The sequence below is a fragment of the Rutilus rutilus genome (assembly GCF_951802725.1).
Source record: "Rutilus rutilus genome assembly, chromosome: 21".
Taxonomy (NCBI): Eukaryota; Metazoa; Chordata; class Actinopteri; order Cypriniformes; family Leuciscidae; genus Rutilus; species Rutilus rutilus.
The window spans coordinates 30,564,439-30,578,467 of NC_140226.1; the positions used below are offsets into that span (position 1 = coordinate 30,564,439).

Sequence of the window (14,029 nt, forward strand, 5' to 3'; positions counted from 1 at the left end):
TTTTATTAAATTGTTGTGCTTAGTGTATGTGATTTTCATTTCTAGGTGCGAAGTTTAAAAAATATTTAGGACACTCAGCACACATAACCAATATCAGATGGTCACATGATTATCAGTGGGTGATTACTATTGGTGGAGCCGATCACTCAGTGTTCCAGTGGAAGTTTGTCCCTGAAAGGAAGTCAAAAGAAACTCTTCATATAGCTCCTCAAGGTATGAGACACAATTTATTTAGAAAACCTGGCTTTTTGACAAGATTACCCTAGTGAAAAATAAATATACCAAAATGTATTTGAAATATTTACATATTTATGTACTCAATATAAATACCCTGCAATTGTACTTTTGGTATACTGCTAAATTGGAACAACTAATTTTATACTTAATGCACTTTAGTTACTCGGAAGTAGTGCTGAAGTCCAACTAAAGATATACTGAAGTATATTTGATTGTGCTATAATGGAACTATTGCAGGTATACTTTAGGTACACTTTTAAATGTCTTGCATTTAAAGATTGCATTCATACAGTGATCATATACTTACAAATTGTGATATTAAAACACATTTTAGGCTTAATATTAGTAAATGTGCATTGTGCAATAGAGAAGTACTCCAAATAAAGTTTAATTATAATATTTATTTCAGTAAGTCTCAAGTGATATGTCAGTAAATATTGTTTATGGATTTGTACTATACTTAGTAGGAAGTAAATGTATCTTAAATACATTCTGGTATAGGTATTTTTCACTTGGGTCACTAGCATTATTAGAGATTACTTTTAATCTCTTGAATTATGTCCGAATCCACTGAAGAAATAAATGAATGTCGATGCGATGGCTGTGCTCATGAAATATGTGCTAGATTATATAAGCAAAGGACCTTCACTAATGCAAATTGGGTCTACTTTTTCTTGTCTTTTTTCGTTTGCATGTTGCTGCTCAGTCTACCATGTCGCTCGCTGTTCATTTTCCTAATGGTTTTCTCGCTGCTCACGTTGGCAGTTCTGTTTATTAGCCATCAGCCGTTTTCTTAGTGATAAATCTATAAAGAGGAGGGGCAGCACTTAGGAATGACTAATAAGTTACTCAGGGTTTCTTAGGAGATCATGATAAATGGAATCGTTGCTAATTTGTTAATTCATTTATTTGTTTTACTTGAGTGGAATGCATAATCATTGCAGGAGGTGTAATTTTGCCCTCTCCATCTTACAGAGACGTTAATAGACTCACATAGCGAGGAATCCGACTCGGATCAGTCAGACGTGCCTGAGATGGACTCTGAAATCGAACAGGAAACACAACATACTTACCGACGACAGGTTTGTGATGACATTGGTAAAGAAGTAATTGTTTTAAACATACTGTACGCTTATCAAAACCTGACAGCAAATCCTTTCTCTCATGGATCCTGTTCATTTCCCTCCTCAGTTCTGTGTGTGGTTTATGATGAAAATGTGTTGTTCAGGTTTACAAAGAAGATCTACCTCAACTTAAAGAGCAGTGTAAGGAGAAGCATCGTGCCATGGCCATGAAGAAGAGGGAAAGAGCTCCAGCCAGTGGAATGAGGTTGCACTTTATTCATGGGTAAGTGCTTCAGCCAATGTGGTTTGTTATTTGAGGAGCTCTCAAAAAAACTGAACGGATGGAAAATCAATCAGTACTACTCAGAGTTTGTCCCTCAAACATAAACATTATTAGTATTATACGGTTTGTACACAAACCAGCTATCTTGTTACAAACAGTCTGACCACTATGATCTGCTTATTCCTGCAAGGAATTACTTTTTGTTAGGCATTATTATAACACCAAGTTACAATATTTGTATACAATATAAATATACTGTGTTACAATTGATATAATCTAATCTGATATAATATAATAATTGTATTAATTAAAAACAATATTACATATACTATTATTTATGTATTATTTTTAATATTTTTGTTTTGTTTCTGTCATAATATTAATATTTCAGATAATATAAAAACACTATATTAATAAAATATTAATATTAAATATTTTCAAGCATTTCTTTATATTTTGCATATTTACTCTTGATAATCTTTTTTTAGTTCTATTTTATTATAAAGTTAGACAAATTATAAAAAGTTCGAAAAATCATAGTTCTAAAGTTTTGACTTTTATGTACCACCATGTAAAAATGACAGAAAGTAAAATTCATAGCAAATATTACACACATTTGTAAATATGATTAATTAATTAGTTTAATTATATAGAGTAATAATTTGTTTTATTTTGCATAGAGCATTTTCTGCATTCAATTAAATTCGCTCCATTTTATTGGGAGCGATTTTTAATTTTTTTTTGAATATGTCTCCAGTGTAGAGACAGTGTAAGGAGGTCTCAATTTAGCTTTCATAAGTTAGTTATGCACCTGCAAATCTGCAACAAGGTTTATCCAGCTAAAAAACAAAAAACAAATATATGCCACAGCTCTGGGAATTGCCTGTGTCAGTCCCAAAGTTGAGTCATAGCACCCTTAGGGACTAGCTGTAGACCAGTAGTTCACACAAAGTTAAGATGATGTTCTTTGACATTACCAATACCTTCAAAATCATCCTGCCTCTCTGACTCAGAGTGATGCAGATGGACAGCAGTCTTTTCTTTTCACACTTTATATGGCAGACTGATGGTAGTTAAAACTATTTTATGACATAAGCTCATGCTTTCCAACTACTTGGCGATGAGTTGGAGTGCAGGAAGACAGTGAAAGACTGCCTTGTGCTGTTCACCCGCTGCAGAACATTAGTGTAGAAGTTGTGCTGGAAGCTGGATTGGGTTGGACTCACAACTCACACAGTTGGCCATCAATTTTTGTCTTTATTGCATGCTAATCCTTCTGAAGAATACACAGGTGAGCTCAAAGGGCTGCAGTGTCAACCACAGCTGAACTGCAAATTTGTAGCGTTTGTTTCAAGTGCATCCATAGGTCATCAGATGGATTAAGGGTTACGGATTAAAGTTTAAGAACATGGCAGTAATAGTTGTGATTGCTCAGTGAAGCTGTGCACGGGCTACAGGAGCAGACCTGAATCTGACTTTAGAGGATAAAGAGATGATGGATAGGAGAATATTCAGATCAGGTTATTCAATGGTTTACAGAAGCAAGGCAATTTAAGTCACTGGATAAAAAATAAATAAATTTGTCTCCATTTATTTGTCCATTTATTGAAATAAGTCGAAACGGCACTAATACATTCACAGTGCTGTAAGCAGAGATGGAAAAATTGTGCAAAATGACAATGATCATAATCAATTACAATGATGTAAGGACATTTTTGAAATTTATTTAGGCCAGTGTTGCTTTTCTAAAGCTCAATAAAAGTCATGTTCAGCAATTCACAAAATGGATACAAATTTCCCTGTTTTCAAATGTGTATTCAAATTTTTTCCTTTTTGATAATCCATTACACTTACAGTAGATACACATCACAAAATGCAGGAAAATATTATTCACTACCTGTATCTTTTTTTTTAATCACAACTTAAATTTTTTTTATCTGGGAGTCTCTTTGTAGATTTGTTGACATGCAAATTTTAATATTTTAATGCAAAGTATAATAAAACTGTTTCGGTTGTGAACGATGTGTTTTTGTAACGAGTCAATTGAGTGACTCATTCAGTAAAAAAAAAAAAAACATTTACTTGTTGCCACATACCAGATTAATAAAGTTACCTACAGAGTGAATTGTTTTGGTGAATGGATTAAAAAATGCAGACCAATGAGACTGATAAAAATTCCCAAATTTGGTTAGAAATAATTTAATTCAGATAGATCCGTACATCCATGTATTATATAAAGTGACTCATTCTTGTATAGGGTGAGCTATGTTTGTGAAAACATTTGCAGTGTTGGTGTGTGTCCTGGTAAAAACTATGTTTGGCAATATCTGAAATCCTTGTCCTTATGGGGAAATGTTTTGGGTTCCCATAAGGAAAACAGCTTATAAATCATACTAAGTGATGTGTTATTGAAAATCTAAAAATGCAGAAAGTTTTCTGTGATGGTTGGTTTAGGGCAGGGTTCCTCAGGGTTCTGCTGTCCTGCAGAGTTTAGCTCCAACACTGATCAAACACACCTGAGCAAGCTAAGCAATGTCTCCAGGATCACTAGAAACTCACAGCTAGGTGTGTTTGATCAGGGTTGGAGCTAAACTGTGCAGGACAGCGGCCCTCCAGGACCGAGTTTGAGAAAGCCTGGTTTAGGGGATATAATATACAGTTTGTACACATAAAAATCATTATGTCCATAGAAAGTCCCCATAAAACATGGAAACACAACATGTGTGTGTGTGTGTGTGTGTGCGTGCGTTTCAGTTACAGAGGTTATGACTGCAGAAGTAACCTCTTCTACACTCAGACCGGTGAGATTGTGTATCATGTGGCGGCTGTGGGAGTGGTGTACAACAGACAGCAGAACACACAGCGCTTTTACCTGGGCCATGATGATGACATCCTCTGTCTGGCCATCCACCCTGTCAAAGACTATGTAGCCACAGGCCAGGTACAGTCAAACTGCACACGTCTGTCTTTGTCGGCAACAGAATACAAAGCAGAGAGGTTTCTCTACTGAATACATCAAAATCGCTTCACTTCACCTTTTGGTCTGGGCACTTTAACATCTGTGTTTGTTTCTTACACAGGTTGGCCGTGATTCGTCTATTCATATATGGGAAACAGAGTTTTTGAAGCCGTTGTCTGTACTTAAAGGATTCCATCAGTTTGGGGTTTGTGCACTTGACTTCTCAGGTACGGAATGCTAATGAATACTTTACTAATTGTAACAAACTCAGTTGTTGTATCTCAATTATTAGAGGTGTTCGCGGTAACACTTTACAAAAAGGTTAAATTTGTTAACATTAGTTAACTACATTAGTTGAGATGAACCAACAATGGACAATACTTCTACAGCATTTATTAACCTTATTTAATTAAATTTTTTACATTTACTAATACATTTTTTTTAATCAAATGCTGTATCTGTTAGCACTTTGGACTAACATCAACAAACAATGTACAAGTGTATTTTTTATTTACTAACATTAACAAATATTGATAAATGCTGTAGAAATAAAATATTATAAATGAGATTTACAAATGACAGGCATCAGCAGCGCTGGTCAATGCACTGATCTCTTTGAAGTGCATCATCAGATTCAGTTCAAATAATCTCTTTATTTAAAAACTTTTTTCATCCCTGAATGCACTATGTATTGACATGAGTAAGAGGCAGAGATTTCGCTTAATAAATATATATATATATATATATATATATATATATATATATATATATATATATATATATATATATATATATATATATATATATATATATATATATATACTTAAATAAAATCATTCATCCACTAAGTATTGGGTTTAATCCAGTATGCCATCACACTACAGGCTGCAGCGAGGACAGTCTCAAAAAATCCCCACCACTAACACTAACCCTATAGGATCAGATTCTTTTAACATACCTACAGTATACCTAACCCTCATAGGAGGGACATGCAATTAGGCTATCCCTGCATCGGCACAAGCACTAAAACCTAACCCTCACAGGGGATTAGGACCAGATTCTTTTAACATACCTAAACCTAACCCTCACAGGAGGGAGATGTAATTAGGATGCAGTTGGGCTATCTCTGCATCTGCACAAGCACTAAAACCTAACCCTCACAGGGGACTAGGACCAGATTCTTTTAACATACCTAAACCTAACCCTCAAAGGAAGGACATGCAATTGGGCTTACCCTGCATCGGCACAAGCACTAAAACCTAACCCTCTCATACCCCTTTTCCACCAAGGCAGAGCTGGTGCTGGTTCGGAGCCAGAGCCTAGTTTCAAATCGGTTCTTTGTTTTTCCACCGCCAAAGCACCAGCTCCGAACCAGTAAAACTGGTTCTTAAGTAGCACCAAATCATTGCAGGGTCTAGAACGGAGCCAAGAAAGAACCGCTTGCGTCAGGGGCTGGGGGCGGGGTTACCGTGACCAACAAGACTGAAGAGAAACTTGTGACCGCCATTTTTAAATAGCAGCTAGTCGAGCTAATAGCAGATTGATTATAATATCCGTCTATGTAAGTTACGGCGAGCTGCACGAACGCGTTGGATTCCGATGTATTTTTGCAAACCCATGATCGAGCATCCATAGATGGCTTGTTTGAGATGCATCGGAGCGGCGAGGACCGATCGGAGCTGCGGGAGTGTTTGGAGAGCATACGACTCCTTGTGCTTTTAGCTCGCTATCGCAGTGCTTTGATGTCATGCGGCGATCGATCTGCGAGAAGCCGATGCATCTCGAACAAGCCTGGCGTGTTTGTGTTTGGCGCTACCGCACTAGCGGTTGCTGGGCAACATGAGACGTATACAGTGACGTAAGATCTGGCTCTGTTGTGGCTCTCTAGCCGGTGGAAAGGCAAACCGGTTCTTAGTAAGCTCGTCAGTCGAACCAACTCTGAACCAGCTTTGGCTCTGGCTCTGAACCAGCACCCGGTTCTTGTTGGTGGAAAAGGGGTAACAGGGGATTAGGACCAGATTCTTTTAACATACCTAAACCTAACCCTCACAGGAGGGAGACGTAATTAGGATGCAATTGGGCTACCCTGCATCTGCACAAGCACTAAAACCTAACCCTCACAGGGGATTAGGACTAAATTCTTTCAACATACCTCAACCCACCCGTCATAGGCGATGGGCTTAATTTATATAAGATTGGGCTGTCCAGGATCTTGAAACAACCATGGAAAAATGGTCTGATGTTAACGCAGGAAAATAAACTGATTGTAATTGTTGAAAACTAAGGGAACAATAAGATTGGTTTTTAAAGAGAAAAAGATACAATCAGCGGTACGGGTGGATCAGCCTCAACAAAAACATGCGCCGGCCAGTGCATTTCTGCGTCCTTCCTAATCTAAACTGAATAACCGGTGGAGGTTGTCTGGGGGAAGGCGAGTGCCTTCGGACCTGGGGCGGCTGAGGAAAACCAAAGTATTCCACCAAACCAACTGTCGTGGTAGATTAGGAAGACACTGCCTCACTTGGTTCTGAACCGGGTGATCCGGGTGGGAATCGAGTGAGGGAGCGAGAACAAGAAACCAAGTCAGGCTCTTGGGGGAGGCCTGCTCGTTTTTCTCATAAGGTTCAATTTCAGCCCGAGCCAGTAAGCTGGCTGTTAGTTTTTTTGAGTCTTAGGGATTAGCGTGAGAGGGGATAAGAAAGACAACTGTTTTTGGGTGTGCGGTGCTTGGCCAGGATTATCGGGACATGACTCCTCGGGGTATGGTTTGATTCGCTGGTCAAGAGTAAACCCAGTTGAAGGTTTCGTGCTCTCTGGCAGGTATGGGTGGCATGGGGTTGTAGGAGATTTACACTGTAAAAAAAAAATTACATCCCCAAGTCAAAAATTTCAAGTGACCGATAACATCTAAATTTTTCAATTAGTCTGACGTATTATTTCTCATTGAGCCAATGTTAACAGACTATTGCAACAAGAATTTCACTTGGGCCAATTGAAAAATTTAGATGTTATCGGTCACTTGAAATTTTTGATTTGGGAGGGTTAGAAATTTTTTACAGTGTATGGATGGTCCAGTAGATGTGTTGTTTTTTTTTTTTTTTTTTGGTTGGTTGGCCAGGATTACCGAACCATGACTCTTCAGAGTATGGTGAGGTTTGCTGGTCAGGAGTAAAATCCAGTTGAAGATTTTGTACTCCTGGGCAGGGATTAGGAGTATGGAAGTGAGTGATAGAGGTAGGTGGGCCTGTAAGAATGGGTCCAGGAAAGATAAGGAAGATAAGGAGAAGAGTCTCTTGGGAGTACGATGCTTGGCCAGGATTACAGAACCATGACTCTTCGGAGGGTGGTGAGGTTCGCTGGTCAGGAGTAAATCCAGTCTAAGATTTCGTATTCTTTGGGAGAGATAAGGGGTGGCAGGATTTAAGAGGGTTTAGGGGAGATTGAAGTAGGGTGCTGTATCTGATTGGGTAAAGGAAAGAATAAAATTAAAAAAGGAGAGATGGTGGTTATGATGATGATTATTAATATGATGAAAATCATTATTATTATTAATAATTACTTTTTTTGGGTCCTTTATAGGTTGAAATGGATAGGGACGATTGTTTCAAGCTCATGGTCAGACAAATACACAAATATATTAAAATCACTCACCACATCAACAACTTATGAGAAACGGAGGAGGAACCAGGGCCGAGGTCCCTGCAGAAAGTAGCCAGGTGGCTGGGGGTGGTGGTAGTGTCAGCAGCCCCGGCAACCACAACAGGCTGGAAGATTTACGGGAGTGCTAGGAGGTGGCTTTGTGAAAGCCTAGACATCCCGAGGAAGCATTATACCACAGTACTCTACAACCAAAGAGACCAATATTGATTTTGGGGAAACTCGAATATGGCCAGATTACCCACCATGTGGGACCAAAGGGTCCAGGTGATGTGCTACCCGGGTGCGCACTGGTCCCACATCTGCCAAAAAAGCAAGTCATGATCCTGAATCAGATTAATTCACACATTATCAGCACTGGGAAGACAATAGACATCCTCCCCAGCCAACAATTTCGAACGGAAATGGACATGACCCATTGGACTCGGAGTACAGGCTGGGCAATGTGGAAGCACTGGTCAGTCCATTTAAACTCATAGGGGAGAGGCACCCAGTGAACCAGAGTATGGGGACCGTGGTGAACCTCTCCCAAACAAGAGTAATAAATAAAATGGAGATGTCAGTCTTACAGAGGGGATTGTCCTTCGTCCCTAGAGGCACAGGGATGGGTGGGAATAGTTGGAATAGATTGGAGGCAGAGGCAGGTCTTACAGAGTACCATAGTCTGTTAAAATTAGCTGTGTTTTTGGAGAAGAGGGAGGGACTATCCACGATAAGATCAGGGTGGGACCCCAGCGGGAGTCAGGTGCCAGGAGTAGTTCTGGAGATTATAAAAGAGGATCAGAAAATTATGAAGGGGATGAAGGAAGTCCCGGAAACTTGGAACCTTTCTAAGGGGGAATGGGGGGCCCTGAAAGGACTTAGGGAGGACAGCACCTTGGTGATTAAGCCGGCAGATAAGGGCAGCATTGTGGTTGTCATGGATAGGGGGCCGTATGTGAGGGAGGTCCTGAGGCAACTAGAAGACCGGGAGTTTTACGAGGAATTAGAGAAGCCAATTTATTTGGAGTCAGGGAAATTGATTAAGAGGGAGATACACATATTACAGAAGAAAGGGACCTTAACCAAAAGGCAAGTCCAATATATCATAGGACAATACACGCCTTGGGAGAGGAGATTTTATTTGCTACACAAAATACATAAGGAGAGGACCATCTGGCCTTTCCCGGATGTCCCTCCTGGGAGGCCGATAGTATCGGATTGTGGGAGTGAGAGTTACGGGATGGCTGAGCTTATTACATCTTACCTGAATCCAGTCTCCACCAGGCACACCAGTTACATTAGGGATACCTATCAGTTCTTGAAGAAAGTCCAGGGGCTGAAGATTAGCTCCCACGCCAGGCTCTTCACCATGGATGTGGAGAGTCTTTACACAAACATTGAGTCGGAAAGGAGGCTGGAGGCAGTTAGGAGGTGCTTCCAGTGGTACCCGGAGGAAGGAAGACCAGATGAAAGTCTGCTGAGACTCTTAGAGCTGAGCCTTGCCCAGAACGACTTTGAGTTTAATGGTTCTTATTTCCTCCAGGTTAAAGGGATGGCGATGGGTAAGAGATTTGCACCGGCTTATGTGAACATCTATATGGCGGAATGGGAGGAGTCGGTCAGATATTTCGATGACGTTTGGGGAGTCTGGGAAGGCACGGAGGGGGACTAGCTGGAGTGTGTACATACCTTGAATAAACATCAACCATCCATCCGGGTAAAATATTTGAAGCCAGAAAGCCAGAATTGAAGCCAGATAGGATTGATTTTCTTGACACAACCAAGAGACCAGGGGTTTTGGACACCGGTAGACTGGATGTAAAAGTTTTCTTTAAACCCACGGATACCCACGCCTTGCTCCATCGGGGCAGTCATCACGATACTCACGTATTCAAAGGGATTGTTAAGGCTCAGCTTCTGAGGTTCAGAAGGATTTGCAACAGAGGAAGTGATTGGGTTGCAGCTGTTAAAACCCTGATGGAGACCCTGAGGAGGAGGGGATATTCCAGACAGTTCCTAAGAATGGCAGTGAAAGAGGAGAGAAGAATAGGGGGAGGGAGAACCCAAGCCATAAAAAAGTGCTTCCACTGATTGTTAAATTCTCGGGCACAGCCAAAGGATTAGCCGTGGGAGTAAAGAGAAACTTTTAAAGGTTCTCCCAGGACAAGGCACTGGGGATGCAATACAGGATGGTGGCGGCCTATAAAAGGAAGGAATTTGCTGGATATGCTGGTGCACAGCAAACTGGGTCCAGCAAACAATGGGGCTCCAGACAAAACTCATGAGACCTTGGTGAGAGGAGGACAGAGGCGAGTGCATAGGATCACTCAGGTCATCCCTCTCAACCGTAGTAATTGTGTCTACTTGATCCGATGCTCCTGGTGTGGAATGCGATATGTGGGGAAAACAGGGAACTCTATTCTCACCAGAATGTGGGGACATAGGTCTACGGTGAAGAAAGGGACAGGTCGGAAGGGGCACCTTGTACCTCATTTTCAGAGACATGGGATGGCCAAAACCTCAAGATATGTGGGCTTGAGCACAATCCAAAATGGGACAAGAAAGAAAGGCGGAAGAGGGAGAGATACTGGATTAGGAAACTGGACACAGGGTTTCCACAGGGGCTCAATATAAGAAACCGGTGAAGGTTAATAAATGATTGGAAGAAATAATATGGAGTTGTGCCTTTTGTTTAAAGGGGAGTATTCCCCAAAACGAAAAAGTGGTATGGTGGATTGAACTAGGGGGTAGCAAGAGAACAGGGAAATCTGGGTATGAAACCCATAAATAATAAATAAATAAAAATGTTTTTGGGGATAGCTATAGAAGGAATATAATAAGGGGTTAGATTGGAGGGAAGGAGCCGCGACCCTAAAGTGTAGAAAGTCCTTGTAGTAGTAGTAGTAAAAAAATAACAATAAAATAATAAAAATAATTAAAAATAAAATAATTAAAATAATAATAAAAAAAATAATAAAAAGAGATGGTTTCCATGAGAGGAATATATTACCTTGGAGGATGGCCTGAAAAGACAGATGGATTGGGTGACTGGGCAGCATGAGTGGATGAGGGAATGGGGAATATGGGGAATATGGGGAATGGGGGGGAATGGGGGGAATAGGGGGATCGGGGTTCGAATCCAGCACTTAAAAAGAAAAAAAATGATTTTTTTAGGTGCAAATGGATTGGATAAAAGGGAGATGATTCGTGATAGGGAGGATTAATTAGATGGTTGATTAGTCATAGGTTATGATACAGGGGAGAGATAGGAAAACTGGAGAGGTTTTGGATGGAGTAGTGGTTAGAGAGAGGGTGAGGGTGAGGGTGAGGGTGAGGGTGAGGGTGAGGGTGAGGTAGACTTGAGTTTGAAACCAGCACCAGCAAGTTTTGGATTAAAGCTACATTATGTAAGATTTTTGTAATAAAATATCCAAAAATCACTTGCACAGTGTGATATATTTCCTGCAGTTGAATACTTACAATATCCCAAAAGGTCCCAAAGATTTTTAATTTCAGAGAAATTCCAAGTTTAAATAATGGCTCGTCCATGTTCACTTGTCGCCTGTCAAGGACGTAATATCCGCGTTATACCTGGTTTCCGCTCGTACTGCATAGTAACCATAGCGACAGACATGGACAAATGTGTTACGTCTAGCGGCACGCTCACGCTGTTTTTTTTTGTTTCGTTCAAACATTATGGACCATGGCAAGCAGACTTTGGGACAAAAGGTGAACTAAAACGAGGATCAATATCAGCGTGGCGTTTTCGAGATGCCGAGAGATCCAGTCCATGACAAACTTTGACTTGACAGAGACGTCTTGCATGTACTTTATTAGACAGGTGAGCAAATGTACATAAAACTAATCAATGTTATATAGCTCAACATGATGAAATGTTAGAATATTATCAGTATGTTATTCTAATGTTGATCTAGCTTACTGCTAGTCTCATACAGCCAACAAACTAACACATTGAATAACATTATAACTTTCAACACATTCAAATGCAGTTTAGTGCGATAGTGTAGACCAAGTGAAACAGCGCTGCGTTGCCTCACAAGTTTCATTCATCTAATAAACTGACCTGTGTGAGTAATTAATTCAGCACTTGCGGGTAGTTCGGTAGAATGAAATGTCCTTATTCCTTTATATCCGCGGGACTCGCGTGTGGCGCTGATATCTGTCTCTCATTAGCAATCGTGACCTGCTTCATACCACAGTCATGTTTAAAACATCAATTTATTCACTCATCCATAAACATTATAAGATCCTTCAGCATGATTAAGTTCCATAATTCCATTTATGCGTCATCAACCTACGCCTTTGTTATTGTAAGAGGTTAGCGACCCCTAGCGGTGAAAAAAGTACATATTGTAGCTTTAAATGCTGTCTGGTTAAAATATAATGGTGGAAGAAGAGGTTAAGGTATGGGGATGAGTTACGGGAATAAAAATCGAGAATTGAACTGCGAAAGATGGTTGGTTTAAAAAAAACGATGGTAGGATTAGAGGTAATTGGACCACAAAGGATTGTGGGTATGAGGAATTGGGCATACCAGGAGTGTGATAGTTGGTGTAGGAGGAGAAGGGGGGTAAAAAGAGGGAGGTTAGTTAGGGCATAAGTTATTTACGGTTACGTCTTATTGTGGTAAGTGTGTTGTCTGTTGAGAGTTTAATATGCTTCGGGGGTGATAATTGGTAGAAGCATGGTACTAAGGTACCCGCCAATATGAACCCTGTAACACAGGACCTTTTTGGGTGACCTTGGATACGTTGCGGTGTTAACGAAGGGGTCACTTGGGAAGGGAGGTAGGTATCCAACCTCTCCGACTTCACTTGGACAGCACGCAGAAAAGGTGGCCTGGGGTTGAATGGCCGTAACTGGAACCCGATTTTCTATCGATGACTAGCATTAGTGGGTAGATAATTAATTGGTTGAGGTTGTTGGGTAGAGGTGGAGGGTTTTTGCTTGGAGATACATAATAATGATGATATTAATGTTCATAGTTTTTTAGGAAGGGTGGCAGCTCTGATAGGGATGGGAGGAATTTGGTATTGAAACATGGGTATGGTATCCGGGTTGACTGGGAGGAGGTGGACAATTGTGAAAAAAATTGGGACTAAATAGGGTGGCTAGAACGGTGTTGGTCTTATTAGTTTAATTTTGTCAGCCATCTTGGGTCATGAGATCAATAGAAGACTTTGGCTAGGGAAAGACACGCAAAGGATTGATCCCCTTTGGTGTTTAAAGAGCCGAAACGCCCAATGATCCTGAGATACACCACTGAAGATGTGTTCTTTGGATGAATAGGGTTAGACCGATTGTTTTATAAACACGTTGGTGTTGTTCTGGTTTTTAATCCTTTTCCTAACCCATCGTCATAGGGGATTGGGCTCCGGTTGAAATGCTATTATACAATTAGGCTTAAACATACCTTAACCTAACCCTCACAGGGGGAGAAGTAATTAGGATGCAGTTGGGCTATCCCTGCATCTGCACAAGCACTAAAACCTAACCCTCACAGGGGACTAGGACCAGATTCTTTTGACATACCTAAACCTAACCCTCATAGGAGGGACATGCAATTGGGCTATCCCTGCCTCGGCACAATCACTAAAACCTAACCCTCACAGGGGATTAGGACCAGATTCTTTCAACATACCTAAACCCACCCATCATAGGCGATGGGCTTAATTTATATAAGATTGGGCTGTCCTGGGTCTTGAAACAATCATGGAAAAATGGTCTGATGTTAACGTAGGAAAATAAACCGATTGTAATTGTTGAAAACTAAGGGAACATAAGATGTTCAGCGGTACGGGTGGATCAGCCTCAACAAAAACATGC

The 14,029-nt window shown here is 40.5% G+C and overlaps 1 protein-coding gene across 2 annotated transcripts in view; it reads left to right on the forward strand.

The window, feature by feature from the left end:
- Positions 1-14,029, forward strand: part of eml5 (EMAP like 5) — a 101,320-nt gene that overhangs the window by 52,402 nt on the left and 34,889 nt on the right. For both annotated transcript variants that reach the window (XR_014625771.1, XM_084393813.1), the window contains exons 11-15: positions 46-213; positions 1,213-1,319; positions 1,466-1,584; positions 4,339-4,525; positions 4,665-4,770. Coding sequence is in view for 1 of the 2 variants with exons in the window: in XM_084393813.1 (XP_084249939.1) it covers positions 46-213; positions 1,213-1,319; positions 1,466-1,584; positions 4,339-4,525; positions 4,665-4,770 (687 nt within the window). In the remaining variant the exon portion in view is untranslated. The remainder of the gene's footprint in view (positions 1-45; positions 214-1,212; positions 1,320-1,465; positions 1,585-4,338; positions 4,526-4,664; positions 4,771-14,029) is intronic.